Source organism: Peromyscus leucopus, chromosome 7 (assembly GCF_004664715.2).
Source record: "Peromyscus leucopus breed LL Stock chromosome 7, UCI_PerLeu_2.1, whole genome shotgun sequence".
NCBI lineage: Eukaryota > Metazoa > Chordata > Mammalia > Rodentia > Cricetidae > Peromyscus > Peromyscus leucopus.
This window is the reverse complement of record NC_051069.1, coordinates 2033227-2053346: the sequence shown is the minus strand read 5'-3', so window position 1 is coordinate 2053346 and position 20120 is coordinate 2033227. Positions and strand designations below refer to the sequence as shown.

Genomic DNA, 20120 nt, shown 5'->3' with positions numbered 1-20120 from the left:
GTGTATTATTGATCAGATATGTGCTGGGGATACTGTGTCCCAGCTGATGGCCTGCTTTCTTTTTTTCCCTTCCTTAAGTCTTGTTTCCCAGACTGGTCTTGAATTCACCACCCTCCACCTCTGAGTACTGAGATTACAGATATGTACCACTCACCATGCCTGGCTCACTGTCTTCATTTTTGCTTTGTTTTGAAACAAGTTCTTATCTCTGTGAGTTCCAGGATAGCCAGGAAATACACAGAGAAAAACAAACAAAAAAAAAAAGAAAAGAAAAAAGAAAACCAAACCAAAACAAACAAACAAACAAAAAACAAAACAAGGTCTTGTGTAGCCCAAGCTGGTCTAGAATTCCTGATTTCTCATGTCTCAGTCTCTGAGTGTTGGAATCCCACACTTGCACCTCCAAAGTTAGAAATGGCTGTGATGGTGAGATTCAGTATGATGCTTGAGTATATGAAAGTTGGCCTCTTGGTTACAGTCCTGATGAGGGAAAGTCTGTGCCAGCATCCACCAGGGCACTGCACCCAGCTACAGAGCTGGGGGCAGTAATTAATGGCAAGTGTGGTGAGGTTTGCCATTGTTCAGGGCTCCCCTTTGGACTAATTTGAATAATTGCATTGTGGGCATGACTGTCCCTAGTCGTCTGGCTTCTGTTCTTCCCCTGATGTCTTTAAGTATGGGAGCAGTAGCCTGGCATTTAAGACCCTAATGAGGGGCATGATTGAGGTTTGAACTGGTCAACTCAATAAGAGAAACTGGCCTTGGTTGGAGCATTTTGTTTGAAACTTGAAGCAATGTCTCACTTCATCATAGCCTAGGCTGGCCTTTAGCTCACAGTGATCCTCCTGCTTCAGCCACCTGAGTGAACTACCATGACTGTCCACAGTAGAGTTTTTAAAAGCCACATATAGTTGATCATTCATATTTGATACTGATTTGAGCTGGAGCACAAATAGCTCAGAATCACTTAGAAATCAAAATGAGACGGCTCGGTGGGTAGAGGTACCTGTGGCAGTAGCCTGGCAGCCCGACCCACTGTGGAAGGAGGAAACAGTCCCTTTGCATCTTATTTTGAACTGACTCCTCCGACAGGAGAGCTGTGTGAGATGGTAACCCTTCCTCACCAGATTCAAGGTCTCCACTTGGCAGTTTAGAGCTGATTATTGTCTCTTGTGTCGAACACTGATCTAAGTGAGTCTCAGGTAAATGTGACCAACCACACAGACAGCAGCTTAGTGTGATGAGCTGACACAGAGAATGTTCGGTCTAAATATCAAAGTTTATTGAAATAAAATATAATCTATAATAAAAAATACTACGATGTTATTCACTGGTTACAGTTTTAAGTATATTAACAAAAACATCCAACATTTTAATCCAACGACACTACACTTGTGGTACAACAATGAATTTGATATTAAACACTGAATAATACTGAATCATTGTGTCAGAACATTTTATACTTTCCCACCTGTATTCAATGTCTTTTCAGGAGTAGTTTCCAAAAGTGAAACTAGAAATTTAAGACACAATTTTTAGAGGTGTTCTTAGCATACATAATTAGCATTTAAAACAATAAGTCTCTTTCACAGAAATCAGTTCGGCCGTGTGATGGGTAGGTGCATGTTAGGTGTCTTTTTTCAGGAACATAGCCCAGTGCTTCTGTGTTATTATTCTGCACTTGCATTTACAGCAGCAGAAGACTGACTTGTTAGAAGGAGGAGAGGTGCTGGGACAGACAGGAAAGGGAGCAGAGGCACCCAGTCCTCACAGTCGGCTCTGACAGCCCCTTTCAGCTAGCGCACAGCTCCATGTGTCAGCAACAAATTCGCCTCACTGACGTGGGGGACAACACCTATTTCTTTTCCTTACTACTGTTCACAATGACAGTTTCAGTCAGCATTCCATTGAATTGTTGCTCTCCCAGTCCATGTTTCAACCTACTTCTGCAGCCCAACTTCTGCATGGGAAGAGTCACGTGCAGGCATTAGGAAATGACTTTCCTGGGAAATTATGCCCTCTGTCATTTAGCAGTCACACATCACGCTTCTATTATCTGGTCCTATGTGATCTGTGATAGTAGTTGTCATTTTATTGAGGGAAAACAAGTCTTAACAAAAGCTACTAGAGCAAAGCTTCCCTAAAAACAAAACTGGGAAGTGAAGAGATGCTGCATCCTTTCACAGTGGTTATGTCATACAAAAAATGGGTGGGAAAGAACAGCAACAAACATTCCCACAAACCAGACAGCATTTTCAAGGATGAAACACCAATCTCTTATCTTAACTCATTTTGTGGGTTGGAGCTGCACATCTGTTAGGTGTCGCCAGGGGTCTGTGATGTAACGGGCACTCCGGCTCCCTGACTTTCCACATAAAGCTGTAAGTGACTGCTGCAGCCACAGGAGCCAGGACTGCCTACCCTTCGGTACTCTGCACTGGGCATCCATCTAATTCCAGGGCCGCCTGGCCTCTCCAGATGTGACAGTGCAGGACTGAACACTTAAAAGGTGACCAGTGACAAATTCCTATGTGAGCTGAGTAAGTCTTTACAATTCGAGCTTTCTGAGATGAGGGGGTTTTTGTTCTTTAACTTTACCCTGGGGCAAAGCTTGGGTTTCCTATCTCTGCCATGGCATTTCAACTAGTTAATGGGAATGTATCATGCCCTAAAAGATACCAGCTTATTAGACAAGTCTAACTAACCTTTGTCAGGACAAAGGAACATTGAGTTTGAGGCAAGAGTTGAAGATTTATACCCTGTTTGTTGAGTTTAGTTTTCTTGAGTTCAGAAGATAGAAACTAGAATCCTACATGTAAAAAAATATATGCATATATCAATTTGTTAAGCTCTATTTCCTAATAGCAGAAATGCCAGGATTAAGTAAAGACATGCATGAATTAAATTTTAGATAAATTTTCAAAGTAAGCTTTCCAGCATTCTGCAAGGTACCCTCCTGTTTTATCTTCTCTGTAATGTATTCCCTTCAGGGAGCTTTTACTTTTAAAAGTTATTTTCAACTGTTACTGAGAAAAGTAAACTCAATTCTTCATAATTTTTTCTCTTAACAGTTTAAAAAATGTAGGGCATCAGTAACAAAAGATGCTAAATTATCAGAGAACCAAGGACTCGAAGTTTCAAACGTTCTTTTACCATTTCTCACTCACTGTCTAAAGCAGCTGCCTTGCACACCATCAGAGTTCATTTTCACTCTAAACCACAAGTAAGTAGTCTACATTGACAGCAGGGGAGAGAGCAGTCAGTTCCCGATGCTGCTTTACTCTGGAGGGGAACACCAAGGGGCTCGAAACACTTAGATCTGTAAAAGATACTGGGAGAACAGGTCTTACATGTAAAGTGCATTTTCTACACCAAATCCTCCTGGTCTTTAGACTAGTCTTCCGAATACAAAAGCAACAGCAAAATATATTTTTGAAAGCCATGATGCCACATTTGAAATAATTCTACAAATTCTAACAGCATTAAAAAAAAAACAACTGATTTAAGTCATTACAAAAAGTCTGCACATTCAAGAATAGAGGACTTGCAGTGTCTGTGATGATCTCAGTAATTCTCGGTGCTCAGAGAAGCGAGCACTGGGGAGCGGTGGAAGAGGAGGACCCCACACAGAGTAAACTGAGGTGCACAGTGATTGCCAAACAAGACAAAGGCAGGTTTGTTTTTGGAGACAGGGTCTTACTACTTGTCCAGGTTGGCCTTGAACTCAGGATCCTCCTGCTTCAGCCTCCCCAAAGGTGGGTGACAGGTGTGTATTACTATGCCCAGACAAAGTTTTCAAACATCGAATGATCCAGAATTTCACATGTCTAATTCTGTAAAATATAAGTAACTATCTTTAATGTCTTTGCCTTATTTTGTCAAACATTAATTTTTCAATTTAAATTATATGCCTAAGACAGTGATAGGTGTAAACCTGTAAGGTTTCTATCATAAAAAAATGGTACAATGAATAAGAAAGCTAAGTAAAATGCAATGTTTGCTTTTCAAAATAAAGTTTAAATGAGCTGGGTATGGTGATATATGCCTATAATCATGGCAGTGAAAAGCTGAGGCAGGAGGATTCTAGGTTTGAAGGTAGCCAGGGCTACAACAGTTGATTCCAGGTCAGCAGGCTGCACAGCAAGACCACGTCTAAAAGTTTAAGCAAGACTGAGACAGTTCTAGAAATTCTGCCCTGATTTGCTAGGATTTTACAGATGACATTTGTCCACATGCTAACACAGTGATCATGAGGCATACCTTTCTGTCCCATCTGCCTTCTGGTCCTCAGGCTCTGCACTGAGTTTATGATTCACAGAAAACAAGATGCTATGAAGCTATCGTGTGAGTATAGAATGGCTAACATGAGTTTAGTTAACTTATATCTGATATTATTTTGCTTAGGTAAGCCAAGATCAAGGAGCATGAGGAAGAATTCAAAATATAATAGGGGATAAATTGTCAAACTGAAAAAAAGTGAGGCAATAAAAACAAGATAGGGGTTAGAGATTTAGCTTAGTGGTAGAACGCTTGCCTAGTAAGTGCAAGGCCCTGGGTTCGGTCCTCAGCTCTTAAAAAAAAAAAAACAGATATAAACTTAATCCCAAACTTAAGCCTCTGTCTTGCTCAAATCCTATCCTGACCTTAAAACATGGAAGAAGTTATCCTACCCATGAATACTGGCTGGGCATAAAGCCGATGCCATGATTAACTGCTTTATACTATACTCAGTGTGTATACACATGCATGCTCTAGGGATTGAACCCAGGGCCTTGAGCATTCCAGGCAAATTGTGTGTGTGTGTGTGTGTGTGTGTGTGCGCGCGCACGCATATTTTTAAAATGACAACTTTTAAATTTGATAGGAAGTTTTGCTTTGAGACTCAAACAGAAGTCATGGAAACCTGCTTCAGAAACACACACATGCTTCTAGGTATTGATAAACTAGTACAAGTCATAGCACTGTTAATACAACTGGGTTACTCATGAGAAGTGCACCTTAATAAAGACTGGCCAATAACCTTGAGACTGTGCTTTGAAAGCAAGAAAAAAGCCGGGGACCATATTTGCTCCTCCACCTGCCTCTGAAGTTCTCATGCTGAGGAGGCACATGAGTCAAATGTGCCTGAAATTGAGCCTAGAAACACTAAGCTCCAAAATGTTTAAATTTTAACATCCATTAGCAAGATATGTATAACAATTTCAAGTATTACAAAGTATTGTGAGGGGGAAAAAAATCCCTCAAAATACCATTTCAATGTCCTATGTACCCAAATAAGGAACAATATGCCTGAATATCACTTGCTACCTTGAGCAGAACATAGGAAATAAGCACACAGCAGTTTAGATCCTTGACAACCTTTGAGGACAGAAAAGCAGCTCAGAAATTTGTTTTAATAGAGTCAAACATTTAATTTCCCCCACAGTAATCAAAACAAGTATCTTATTATGACTCTTGTCATATCAGACCATTCCAGGAATGTAGCCAAACCCGACTTGGAAATCTGACATAAGAAAAGACTGGATTAACAAACACAATGCATTGCTTGTCATAAGTGCACGTTGACGTCTACTTATCTGATAGCAGAGATGCTGGTTTTGAGTGAGTTGTGTTTTCTTTTTTTCTTCTAGAGGGAATGCAGTATGGCAGTATTATCTTTGGAACAAATTAAGATAGTAAAAATAACAATAATTTCTATATATAGATTCTTCAAGGGCAATAAATAGATATTGTATATAATTATGGAAAAATATGCCTCAAGTATACTTTTTAAAATCACTCAAGGTTTATTGTTTTTTAAATTAAAATAATAGACTGTTCTGGCAAAAGCAAACCCTGAGGTTTGAGCTTTCTCCTTTAATCATCAGAGTGCTGTCTGTCATGGGTGTCTGTGCTGAGGTCAGCCCACCCGAAGGGGTCTGACCGCTGTCAATTTGTACTCACCCTGGGCTGGAAACGAGAGACTGACCAAGTATTTTATACACAGATTCTATACCCCGGCAGGTTCTCTGATTAGTTCCCATGCTAGCATAGGAAATCTGAAGAAATAACACAGAACATAAATAGACGTGTAATAGAGAAGAATATAAAGGATACAGCATGGCCCTGAATTTTTTCCCTTAGAATAATACTTCTCATAAATAAAACTTTACTTTTTACATACAGATTCATCCTACAGCTGGTTTGGGATCATGGAGAATGTTAATGACAATAGTCTTAAGAAACTCTAGACTACTTTTTTTGGGTAGTCTTTCGTTGCCTCCAGATCACAAGAAATATTCTCTAACTGGATGTTCGGTTTGTGATGCTCCTGAATGATCAAGTTTACTGAGGCTTAGGGCAAATCACACAGCTATCTGCACCAGCAAAAACCTTTAAAAATGACTGAAACAAACTTCAAATACAAAGTATAGAAAAGGACTGTTAAGGAGAGTTTTCCAAACTGGATCTAGAAATACAATGTGTGCTGCCTCATCACAAAGCTGAGTAAATATTCTTCCAGAATCCTATAAATGATATAAGATGTCTTAGGTTTATTTGGTTCTCATAAGTTAAAAAATCTGATTGCTTTTACATAAATTCCTTCAGATTCCTGCTATGTTCAGAATTTTATTAATATCTTTTCCACTAGAGTCAAGAGATTAACAACTCTCCTTCAGAAATGTGCTTTTTATTGGTTTAAATAACTATGCTTAATTTTCTAGCAATAAACATGATTTAAAATTTAAGGTTCAAGGTAATTCTAGAAAAAGGTAGACAGTGAACTCTGCTCTTCTCTGCCATCATATTTACAAGGCTGAACATGAGTGTGGTCTCCTCCTCACTCGCTAACTACATCCTTAATAAACACAAACAAAAAAAAAACATTCAGGTTACCAAAAGGTGTTAAAATTCCTCAGAATCTCACAACACTACAAAGTTAGTATCTGATTTGGATAGGTTATACGTATTAGTGTCATGTAATTTTTTTGTTTGTTTTTTTGCTACTGGAAAATAAAAAATATTCTTTTCTATCTAAATTGGATCCAAGCTCCATTATCAGTTCTCAAGATAATAGCTAAAATGTACATTACTAAAGAAAGGTAAAGCTGTTCAAGGGCTGAACCAGTTCAATGTACAATGAAGGGTCATTTATTCCTGCTTTTTTTCTCTCCCTATATTAAACTCCTCATTTTTTATGGATTAGAACATAATTTAACATAAATTCAGAAATAGTTGTGCTGATAATTACATCTTTAGAAGGACTGGACTCACTCAGGTGACCTCCATCCATTGTCAGACAGAACACAGTAGCTTACTAACTGATTAGAGTTGCCATGTCACTAAAAACAAAGTAGGAGTGATATACTTATTTGGCTACAAGTGACAACACACAACAGTTCCGACTTGTAACATAAAACTCCAGCTCATAAAGAGTGTATTGTGTAACTTAAAAAGTTGATTGTAACAAAGTAACAACCTTCCCCTGGAAAACAAGAGCAAAATCCCTTGGGAGATCAGGCACAGACGGTAGGTACTGGGTCTTCCTTTCCGTCATCTGCATAGGTGGTTTCCAGATGCCAACACTTCCTACAAAATCACACAGCTGTTTTTTTCCTTTTCTTTCTCTTTGTCTTTTTCCCGGGGTTCCTTGCGTTTCCGTTCACTATTTCCAGGCTGTTTTACACTTGATGGAGAGGCTTGTGCTGGCTGGGCCTGCTGTATGAGAAACACACACAGGAAGAGATGACTAGCTTTCCTGGGTACTGAATCAGAGCTAGCTAGAACCACAAGGCACCCTCACAAAAACAGATGCTTGGGGGCAGAGCTTCTCTTGACAGGTGTTAGGGTTCAGCTGGGAGATGCCCCTGGTCCACAGCTGGCCTGTTGCTGTGGGAAGTTTGGGTATCTTAGGGAAAAAGGCCTAGCGGTCCATATAAGGGTGGGTATGAGGGAAGTGGCAGGGCATGTTTTCCTGCCTGGCTCTTCCTGATGGAAAGGACAGGAAATGCTATGTCACCAACTCCCACCTTCACCAACTGAGCACCGTCCAACTATGCCTTCCCCATTGTGGTGAACTTTACCCTTTACTATAAATCTCAACAAATCTTTTTCTCTAAGTTGCTTCTGTCAGGTGTGAGAAAAGTAATTAATATACAGGATATCTGACACAAATAATTAATGTGAAATTAATTACGTACTCATTATTCCAAATACAAAATTATAACTATTTAAGCTTCTTGTTTAAAAAATATTTACGTAGCTGGGCAGTGGTGGCACATGCCTTTTATCCCAGCACTTGGAAGGCAGAAGCAGGCGATCTATGTGAGTTTGAGGCCAGCCTGATCTACAAAGTGAGTTCCAGGGCAGCCAGAGCTAAACAGTGAAACCCTGTCTCAATTAAAAAACCAAAAAAAAAAAAATTTATGTTAAACTGTCAATTTTGGTAAACTATAATAGTTCATCAGGACTTCATTAAACACCATAACAAACAGATCTTAAAGGCAAAAAACAAGAATCCTGAGAACTGAGAGTATAAAATAAATGTGTGCTATGAGATCAGAGAACTTGAATGAAATGGAAAGCTGATTCTAACTTGGTAGGACTCACCTACTAAGCTTGAATAATTAGTGCTTGACTAAGAAAGAGGCAAGTTTTATATGTATTTTAATGAAAGAGAAGAAAGACATGGAGAGAGAAGTGTGTGTGTGTGTGTGTGTGTGTGTGTGTGTGTGTGATGAGCACAAGATCAGAGGCGTACATCTGTGTCCTCTGTCATTCCCAGCCTTGAGAAATGTTCTCTCACAGAATCTGGAGCTTGCTAGGTCGCCTGCAGGCCTGTGAGACCCTCCTACCTGCCCACCACAGTTCTGGGGTTGCAGGCATATGGCTATGTCTGGCTGTTGGTGTGAGTACTGGGGATTTGAACTCAGGTCTTCACGTTTGCACACCAAATGCTCTCACCTGCTGAGCCACTGCCTCAGTCCCATGAATAGTGAGTTCTGTACTTGGTTTCAGGAGATCCTAAAAGACACCATTGTTTTCTTGTGTGCCCAAGCCAAAGGGAAGGCTTCTGGCATGGTGTAGGTTATCGTCAAATAAAGGGATACTTTTCAATTCATAAAATGAGATTTAGCATGCAGAAACCTATGTGACAGTGATACTTTGCTGCTTAAAACACAAATCAACAAAAATGCCAAGGAGAGGGATGCTAACTTGTGCTGAATATGTGTTAGAAATTGAGTTAAACGGCAGCACTGTTGTTTCTAAAGAAACCTCAAGATGAAGTTTTACTGATAGGGAAAGGGGCCACGAGAGGCAGAGGCTGTAACCAAGTGTTGGCAACAGGAAGGAGGAGCCAGCAGGAACTATAAGCCCATGTCTCTGCGGCTCCAAAACTGCACTTTGTAGCAAAACCTCAGACTGTCTCTAGCTGAAAGGAAGTATTTTGTTCAAGTTTATAGTTTGTAGCTTTAAAGGTCTTAAAAGACAAAGGCTAAATAATCTTATCAGAACCCCTAAGAAAATGTCTTCATGAAATCAGAAATATGTTAGGATAATAAAAAACTTAGACCAATGTGAAAAACCTCCACAGGAAGAGCTAGAGAAATGGCTTGGCAGTTAAGAGAACTGGCTGCTCTTGTAGAGGACCCAGGTTTGATTCCCAGCACCTACATGGTGGCTCACAACTGTCTCTAACTCCAGTTCCAGGGAATCTGATGCCTTCTTCTGACTTCTGCAGGTACCTAGCACACATACAGTGCACAGATATACAAGGAAGCAAAACACTCATTCCCGTAAAATAAATCTAAAACCAAACCAAAGCAAACCAACAACCTTAAAGCCTTGGGCGCTGCCAGGCTAACACAGCTGAAAAGCCCGAGCTGACTTACAACTGCTTCTGCCAAACAGAAACTCTCTTGCTGCTAAAGTGACTGTCATGTTTGAGAGTCACAGAGCTGCAGCTTTACCTGGACCGGTGTGGAGGTGGTGGCAGCAGCCACGGCCACCTGCGCCTGCTCCTGCTCCTGGTAGTACTGAGAGGCCCGTCTGTCCTCCTCCTCCTGGAGTTTCTTGGCCAACTCCAGGTCACTGATTCCTTCTGGAATTTGCTCCCAGTTGATATCTTGGCTCTGCTGTTCTTGTTGCAGTGACAGTGCCATCAGGTAGTCCTGAGGAGTTCAATCACAACAAAACCGGCCTCAGCTTTGAGAGGTGACCCAGGACCCAGCCAGCATGAAGACAGACACCCATCAACTAGCTCAAAGAAAGGCTTTCACAGCAGAGGTTTTTACAGCTCGATTAAGCACTTTTTTTGCAGAGCTACAAATCTACTTCATTACTATCATTGCTCTACAGAGTTTTAGAATTTGTTTGAAATCTTTTCTACAAGCAATAAATAAGGCATTCAAGAAAGCTACTGAAAAAAGTTCTCTTTGTTTACAAAAGAAAGATGTGAGTATGGAACATGCAGACAAGACAGAAAGCCAGAAATAGGAAAGCCGAAATCACTGTAACAGATGTAACTATTGAGTATTTATAGCTGTCTCGTATTCTCTACATTCACATAGAAATTCAAACATATCTCCCACCCTCTAACACTATTTTAAGCTTTTATTTTTCATTTAACACTTGTTTTTAAAATAGTCTAAGAACTTCATAAGATTATTTACTCAGTTCTCTCCCCCTCCCCTCAAAATTGTTTTGTTTTGCTCTGAGGCAAGGTCTTACTAAGTATCTTGGGCTGGTCTCTGTTTCAGATTTTTGTGCTTGGGCCTCCTGAGGGCTGGGATTTCAGCTATATACAACCATATACAGCTCAAAGAATGATTTTTGTTTTTATTTTATATTATTTAGTGGCTCTCTCTCTCTCTCTCTCTCTCTCTCTCTCTCTCTCTCTCTCTCTCTCTCTCTCTCTCTCTCTCTCTCTCTTTTGGCTGCACATATGTCTGTGTGAGGGTGCCAGATCCCTGGAACTAGAGTTACAGACAGTTGTGAGCTGCCATTTGGATGCTGGGAATTGAACTAGGGTCCTCTAGAAGAGCAGACAGTGCTCTTAACTGCTGAGCCATCTTTCCAGGTTCTTACTCATTTTTGAGGTAGGCCCTTGCTATATAGACCTGGCTGGCCTCAAAATTGCCTTTGAGTGGAAAGCAGAGGACAACCTCAAGTGTCATTCATGTTTTTTTTTTCTCTCTCTTTCTGTGTGTGTGTGTGTGTGTGTGTGTGTGTGTGTGGCGGGGGTTAGTACAGTCATGTGCATGTGTGCACACCTTTGGTGGCTGGAGCAGGACAATGGGTATCTTTCTGTATTACAGTCTTGAGACAGTCCATGTTACTCTCTATATTACAGTCTTGAGACAGGGTATCTCAGTGAATCAGAAGTTCATCTTTTGTACTAAGTTAAGCCAGGTAGTCAACCAGCTCTCAGGAGACCTCTGTCTCCATCCCTAATGCCGGGGTTACAGGATTGCATTGCCATGCCCAACTTTCTACATGGATGTTGGGCATTTGAACTCAGGTTTTCATAACTGGCCAGTGAGTCCCAGGGATCATCTTTCTCTGCCTCCTCAACACTAAGATTATAAGTGCATACAACCATTCCCAGCTTTTTACATGGGTTCTGGGGATTGAATTTAGGTCCTCATGTGTGGGCAGCAGGCACTTTACAAATGGAGTTATTTCCCTGGCCCCAAAAGATGAGTTTTAAAGCCAATGTAGCTATGGTCAAATTCAATTACTAGGTAATTACATCTTCTCCTAGCTACATACATAGATTATCTTCTATGAGAAAAAGTTCATTTTGGTCAAAATTATACCTAATTTATTATTTTTTAAACTTACTTATTTTCTGTCTGTCTGTCTCTCACTGGGTGGTGGTAGTGCACACCTTTAGTCCCAGCACTTGGAGGCAGAGGCAGGTGGATCTCTGGGTTTGAGGCCAGTCTGGTCTAAAGATAGAGTTCCAGGATAGCCAGGGCTACTATAAGAAACCCTGTCTCAATACGTGTGTGTGTGTGTGTGTGTGTGTGTGTGTGTGTGTGTGTGTGTAAGCTCCTACTCCCAAGCCTGATGACCAGAGTTCAATTCCTTGGACCCACATGGTTGGTAGGAAAGGACAGATCTGCACACTGTTCTCTGACTTCCAGGTGCACTGTGGTACACATACTCACCCCCACACAAACTAAGTAAATAAATACAATAAAGTGGATTACTGGTTTCTGCTGATGCTTATCTCTTTCCTATGTATTCTCCACAGAGCAGTCTTTTAAAAACATGACATAGTTCATGCAGTTTCCACATTTAACAATCAATATAATTGTTCTACTGTAATTAGAATGAATTTCAAAGTCCTCACTATAACCCTTCAATACACTCAACCTTCTGAATCATAGTGTATAACTGATGTTCATATAGAATCTATAGAATGATCACTTTCCTATTTAGGAAATATGAGAACTCACAGCTAAATTAATGATGAACAGCTGGGCAGTGGTGGCACACACCTTTAATCCCAGCACTCAGGCAGAGGTGAGTTTGAGGCCAGTCTGGTCTACAGAGTGAGTGCCAGGACAGCAGGGCTACACAGAAAAACCCTGTCTCAAAAAACTAATAAATAAATAAATAAATAGATAAATAAAATTAATGGATGAATCAACACTTTTAGATTAAAAAAAAAAACCTGACACTTGAAAAGAATTTGTTTTTTCCTTGCTATGTTGCCCAGGCTGCTTCCAACTTGTGAGCTCAGTGACATCCCCCAGCCTCCCAAGCAGCTGGGTACATCACCATGCCTCAATTAAGAGTATGCATTTCCGCCTGGCGGCTGAGCCCTTAGCCTCACTGTAGAGACTTATGTTGCCCTGGGTAGAGTTTATTTTTGTGATAGCTAAGCTGTTGCTGACACTGAAATAAACTAGGGTTTGGCCTGCCCTAAAAAAAAAAAAAAAAAAAAAAAAAAAAAAAGAGTATGCATTTTAAGCTGGGCAGCAGTGATGCACGCCTTTATTCCCAGCACATGGGAGGCAGAGCCAGGCCGATCTCTGTGAGTTCGAGGCCAGCCTGGTCTACAGAGCAAGATCCAGGACAGGCACCAAAACTACACAGAGATGCACTTTAGCCAGTCATGGTGGCACAAGACTTTAGTCCCAGCACTTGGGAAGCAGAGGTAGGCAGATCTCTGAGTTCAAGGGAGCCTGGTCTACATAGGGAACTCCAGACAAGTCAAGGCTGTATAGCAAGACCCTGTCTCAAAAACAAAAAACAAACAAACAAAAAAAAAAAAAGGAAAGGAAAAGAAAAGAAGAAAGAGAATATGCACTTTAGACAATGCGATGGGTGGTGGGGAAAAGCAATTTTACCTGATCTATTTGGTCTTGTTGACCTTTGTACACAGTCTCAGGATCTGAAGGAGGTCGCAGATGGAATTCTGAGTCACAGAAATTTCCATCACCATCTACATTGTGTAGGCTTTCCCAGACAACTTTTTCTTCGGTAAGAAATCCCTGGTCTGTTACCAACAAATACAGTTGACCCTTAATAAGAAATAACAGATGAAAAAGGAGTGTTAAATTCTCCCAAACTAGACAACATTAAATTTAAGGAACATTTTAAAGCCATATGTTTGAAGTACAGTAATTATTTTAACTGGATCTGTGCAACCCAATAAAAAGACCAAGCAGATATCTGCTCAAATTCACCTGGTTTTGCCTGAAGCTCGTTGGTAGTCAGCATAGCACAGTGTAACAGGAGATAATGAGCTTCTGACATGTTAACTGACAAACAGTTATAGTTTGTTTATAATTTCATTTCACAAAATAGAAAGATACAACCAGAAAGTATATGCAAAAAATATTACATTGTCTGATTTTATTTACTTAACAAAAGTAAGCTGATAGGACCAATCTAACCCAAACCAGCCTTTCCTAAACAACAACAACAAGCCCCAAACAATGTATCTATGTGTGGGTTGGTGCACAGGTGCAGTGCCCCACGGGGCCAGAAGTGTGTCAGAGCCTCTGAAGCAGGAGTCACAGGCTGACGTGGGTGCCGAGGACTGGACTGAGCTCTGCAATAGCAGTGCATGTTCTTAAGCTGAGACACCTCTCCAGCACCGTCGGATCAACAGCACAGTGTCCCTTCTGCCCCTACCTAAGGGGAAGGGCAAACTTCTGCCTGTGGAGTCCCTCCCCTACTCCCACTTCCACATTTCTTCCCTTTCTTATCTTTAAAATAAGTTTCTCATTCATCAGTCACCTTTAAAACAACTAAATGGATTTTGATTTCAATGTGGCAATCTGTGGGGAAGAAGCTATCACTCTTAGTCATAGTGTAAAAAGAATTAACAAGATATTATTGTATTTATTTCCTTAGCAGTGCTGGTGAATGAATGCAGGGCCTTATAGAACCCGTTAAGCAAGTTTCTTTGCTACTCTGCTACTCCTGAAAGTATATCTTTGTTTCTCACCAGCGTTAGTGTCACCCAGAACTCTACTTTTCACTTCTAATCTCTAACAGGAACAAGGCAAGCAAAAGCAAACCTCATAGCCTGTTCTCTCTCTCTCACTATAACGTAACGGATCTCTGTGAGTTCGAGGCCAGTCTGGTCTCCAAAGCGAGTTCCAGGACAGGCGCAAAGCTACACAGAGAAACCCTGTCTCAAAAAACCAAAAAAAAAAAAAAAAAAAAAAAAAAAAAAAAAGAAAAGAAATAAAAAGAAAGAAAGAAAGAAGAAAGAAAAAAAGAAAGTCCCAGGCTGGTCGGGTGTGATGGTGAACGCCTTTAATCCCAGCACTCAAGAGGCAGAGAGAGGTGAATCTCTGTGAGTTCAAGGCCAGTCTGGTCTACAGAGTGAGTTTCAAGACAGCCAGAGCTACATAGTGAGACCCTGTTTCAAAACAAATAATAAAATGAAATCACATGTTGATGTTCTTCACCCGTGGAAAGATACCTATGCTTCTTATGCTTTGCTTCTAACATCTTTGGAATCTTCACTTTTTTTCTCTCTAATGAGTCTGTCAATGTTTTAAAACGATCAAGTCTCTATTATAAAAAAATAAGAACGGGGGGAGGGGGGCGTTGGGAGGCGGTGGCGTGGTCTCAGGGGTAGAAGACAGCCTGCATTTGATTCTTGGGACCCACATGGTAGAAAGAGAGAACTGATTTGCCGAAGTTGTCCCCTTACACGTGCACCATGGCACGCAAGTGTCTGTGTCCGAGCTATCACATAAACTTGGAGCACTCCTCAATAATAATGAACAACAAACAAACAACCCAAGAGCCAGATGCAGGTGCAGTGGTACATGACTGTGGTCCTAGTGCAGGGAACCTGAGGTGGAATGTCATCTGAGGTGAGCTAGCGATATACAACGTCTGAGGCCGAGCATGGTGGCAGAATACTTTTCATCCTGGAATTTAGGAGACAGGTAAATCTCTATGAGTTCAAGACCAGCTTGATCTATCTACACAGTGAGATCCAGGCCAGCCAAAGCTACACAGTAAAATCACCTCATAAAACAAAGTGTAACAAACAAAAACATGAAAATCACCAACCTTAGGATCCATACCTCTAAAGCCCCTACGAGAAGCCACCACCCTTATGTCCAACAGCTCCTTTTCAGCAAACCATTATATATAAAAAAACAAGTTTCTTTTTATGTTCATTTCTTTTACGTGTGTGTGTGTGTGTGTGTGTGTGTGTGTGTGTGTGTGTGTGTGTGCAGGAGTCACACAACCTGGGTTCAAACTCAGGTCCTCTGGAAGAACAGCCAGTGCTCTTCACTGAAGCCTCTCTGCAGCCCTCAGCAGACATTTCTAGAGTTGCCACTACAGCCTTCTCCATTCCAGCCACTCTTAGTAACTCAGAGTCTCTTGCTGCCACTCCTGTCTCATCCTCCCATGTCTCCCCTCAGGGTTCTTATCTCTTCTCCCCTAGCTTCCTAGATGCCACGCTCTTTTTGTCTTTTTGTCTGTTTGTTTGTTTTGAGACAGGGTTTCTCTATATAGTTTTGTTTCCTGTCCTGGATCTCACTCTGTAGCCCAGGCTGGCCTTGAACTCACAGAGATCCGCCTGGCTCTGCCTCCCGAGTGCTGGGACTAACGGCGTGCGCCGCCGCCACCACCACCGCCCAGTTGATGCTACATTCTTAATTTTACCCTTGCCCTCTTCTTTCTCAGCTGTCTTTACTAATGTTTCTTCCTTGAGGTAATTCTTTAAAAGTTGACATTCTTTAAATCTCTCTCCTAGGTTTTCTCTTCAGATTCTTTATCTTGTAACCCTCCCCCATCCCAAATTTCTGTATTTTCTTGTAAATCCTAAAATTCTATCAGTCCAAAGCATTCCCTCAGTATTTCCACACTGAAGTTCACCTCAGAAGTACTTCTTACATCCCAGACCCTTAACATTATATCTTTTTTTTTTTTTCTTATATCTGTTTCTGTTGTTTGTTTTGAGACAGCCTCTGGCTGGCCTGGAACTTGCTAATGTAGACCAGGCTAATCTTGAACTCACAGAGGTTCACCTATTTCAGCTTCCCAAGTGTTAAGAGTAAAGGTGTGAACCACCATGCATGGCCAGCCATGCATAAGAAACATCACCATCCACAGAGGACCCAGAAATCACTTATTTTTCAAATCCAATGGAGATATATGGCTGATCTATCTCCTGACCCACTCTGGAATCTTTTCACATTTGCATGGCCATTAGCAGCCTTTGTCCAAATCACTATAATCTCCTTCCTTTATCTTTTGGAGTATCTCCTAACTATATTCCACGTCCATTCTCAAAGTCTAAAGCAAATTAATGTCACACAAGGGGCACGAGAGCACATGACACCAGGGCAGCATTGTTGAACTACAAAATCAACTTAATAGAAAATCTTAGAAGCACAAAAAAAGGCAGAACATATATATTGTCTGAGCTCCCATGACCTTACAGATAGGCCTGCTTGGTCTACACAGGCACATCCTCTTCAACCACACAAAACTGGGGATACCTAACTGGCTAGTAAAGGCTTCCTGGCTGGGGACAAGGCTTTACTAGAACAGAGAACATCAGAGGCGATGTAGCTCTATGGTACAGTGCTTACCTAGCACATAGGAAGTGAGGGGTGGGAGGGGAAGGGGTAGAGAGAGGAAGAGGGAAAGCTCTCAGCCCCCAATGACAGCCAGAGACCTTGTTTTCCCAAAGGACTATTTCATTCCTACTCACTCTTGGGCCCAAAGAAGAAGAAAAGAAACACAGTGCCATTAAGAAAACAAGGTTCAGCCAAGTGGTGGTGGCACATGCCTTTAATCTCAGCATTCAGGAGGCAGACAGGTGGATCTTTGAGTTCGAGGCCAGCCTGGTCTACAGAGCAAGTTCCAGCCAGGACAGTCAGGGCTACACAGAGAAACCCTGTCTCCAAAAACAAAAACAAAACAAAACAAAAACCAGAAAACAAAAATCTTACCTCTAAGTTTCCACTCACAACTCTCTTTTTTTTTTTTTTTTTTTTTTTTTTTTTTGGTTTTTCGAGACAGGGTTTCTCTGTGTAGCTTTGCGCCTTTCCTGGAGCTGACTTGGTAGACCAGGCTGGCCTCGAACTCACAGAGATCCGCCTGCCTCTGCCTCCCGAGTGCTGGGATTAAAGGCGTGCGCCACCAACGCCCGGCCACAACTCTCTTTTAAAGTGACTACCTCAGGGCCTTTGCATACTTGCTGCTAGTTATTTCTGCCTAGTTATTTCTTTTTGTTGTTAACCAATTAAACTCAGATAATTCATTCTCAGATGTCAGAAGTTTTCTTTCTTTTCTTTTCTTTTTTTTTTTGTGCAAGCTGAGCAAGTGCTCTGAGCTGTACACCCCAAGTCCTTAGGCTTGTATGTATGTGACCTTCTCAGGGAAGTTTTTCCAAACACAATCCTGATAAGAGTTCTCAGAGTTCGTGGTACGTGCCCTTGACATAAGCATCTCAGTATCAAACAAAGAAGTCCTTAAATGGCAGGAACCATAGCTGCTGTATCTACTGCTGCAATTGTCAGGGTTAGCTTGGCTTTGTTAATCAGCAGATCCAAGGTCTGAAGAGGACAAAGAAAGCAAGATGACGGAGCAGCCATTCAGATCTGACTTACTCCGGCTTTCAATTCCTGAGGAATGTGAATGGCTCTCATCTGACATCTCGCACACTCCTAACTATGAAGCTGAGGTAACAAAATGTACTGTTCTTAAAACACGACAGTAACAGAAGAGCCATGGCTTTGGGGTTTTCTTTCATTGGCAAACAAATCATTTTATACTACCCCATGTCATCCATTGATTTAAAAGCATAGATAGAAACATGAAGATGTGATTTATAACTTCAATTAGCTACCTTCATTTAGAAAATAAACAGACATTTACATGGGAGGCAAACTGGTAACCAGACACAAAACAGTAAAAGCTCAATAAGGACAATGTGGCCACTAACAGGTAGAGGATGATTACAGCAGTGGTCCTCAGTCTTAGATTCACATTAAAATTACCTGGGGAGCATCTGAAGCCACCAATGCAGGACAGACAGTGTAGCATAACGGTGGAGTGCTTGCCTAGCATGTGTAAAAGCACTGGGTCTAATCCTTTAGATTGCAAAAAACAAACAAACAAAAAAACTAAACAAAACACAACAACAACAACAACTAGTGTTTAGGTCCCACCTCCTTTAGAGATTCTAATTTAATTGTATTAGTGGTAAGTTCTGGGCACTAGTATTTTTTTTTTTTTAAAGCCATCCAGATAGGTCTAGGATACAATCAGGGCCGAGAACTACTGGATTAAGTAGAAAAGGGGTACCTTTCAGTAAGTTAGTATTTGAAACGCTTTCTTTAAGGATGGGTAATTTTGGGATAGGCAAACAGAAGTGAGGAAAGCTTCCCAAATAGTATGAAGAAATAAGAATGGCAATAACACATATAGGATGGGAGCTGTGTCAGAGGGACCTGCATTTTATCCTCTAGGCATAGGTGCTAAGTGAACATCTGTGCTGTATTATCAACACGGTAAGAACAGCATTCTGCCATGGGGGTCTAGGTTGATGATAAACTCCTGAACTAGATGTTACCTGTAAAATCAAGAGACATATCTAAGAGATGAATAAAAGGGATGGATTCATAAGAGTGTGTGTATGTGTATAAAACCATAAACACACTGATAACTTTAATAAAAGCCAACACTGTCATAAAGATAATTTGTGTGTGTCTAGGGGTAGGGACTTGAACTTGCAATCCTTCTGCTCAGCCTCTTCAGTAGCTTTGATCACATGCAAGCACCAACACATTCCAGTTTAGGGTAAATCTTAATTCTAACTTCTAGTATCTTTTAATGCTTAAATATAAACATCCTTCATTCATAACCACCCTGGTTCTAGGTCTAGGTATTTTGTTTCCTCTATGTAAGAAATAACCTAGCTAGGCATGAGAGCACATGCCTCTAATCCCAGTGTTCCAAAGGCTGAGACAGGAAGATCTCAAATTCAAGGCCAGTGTGAGTTACCCAGTGAAGTCCTCTCTCCAAGAAAGTAGAAAAGTAAACACTTGAAGGCAATAATCTGTGATAAAGAAGTTGAGACTTCATTTAAAGTAAAAGCTGATCAAGGTAACATTTCAATTGCTAACCCATTCCATTTTAATGCAGTATTTAATAATAATTACCTTCACAACTTGATGACTAAGGAATATTAAGCTCAATCTTATTCTGTAGCAGATTAAACACATCTCTAAATCAAGCTCCTTTGATTGAGAGTAAAAAAAAAATCTGTTTCTATAGCCTACCTTGTGTTTTGTCATGGTGCTAAAATGATTATTCCGAAAGAACACACAGAGTTCTCCTTCCTGAACCGTTGAAGTCAGTTCACATAATCCATGGTACGTCAGTTGAGTGGCTGTATTGTTTAGAAACTGCTCAGCTACAAAGCCTATGGAACCAATGTGTACTATGAGAAGGAAGAATCATTTCAAAATCAGAAAGTTATTTTTCCTATTTACATTGTTCCAACTGTATACAAAGGCCAATGTTCCTGTTACATGATGGCCCCCAGATTGGAGATGCATCTTTCTAATTTTCTTATGGGAGCAGTGTCCCTGGTCATTCCTGACCTGAAGAAATGGCTTTCATCCACAGGTGCAGTT

The 20120-nt window shown here is 40.9% G+C and overlaps 1 protein-coding gene across 2 annotated transcripts in view; it reads right to left on the bottom strand.

Moving 5' to 3' along the window:
• Window positions 1–1260: 1260 nt before the first annotated feature.
• Mindy2 (MINDY lysine 48 deubiquitinase 2) overlaps window positions 1261–20120 on the bottom strand; it is a 65113-nt gene continuing 46253 nt past the window's right edge. Inside the window, exons 6-9 of one of the 2 annotated variants that reach the window (XM_028865693.2) lie at window positions 19764–19906; window positions 13341–13514; window positions 9951–10151; window positions 1261–7698 (exon numbers count right to left, since the gene is read on the bottom strand). In XM_028865693.2, the coding sequence (XP_028721526.1) occupies window positions 7570–7698; window positions 9951–10151; window positions 13341–13514; window positions 19764–19906 (647 nt within the window). In that variant the 3' untranslated portion in view covers window positions 1261–7569. The remainder of the gene's footprint in view (window positions 7699–9950; window positions 10152–13340; window positions 13515–19763; window positions 19907–20120) is intronic. The other variant, XM_028865703.2, reaches the window with a different exon arrangement.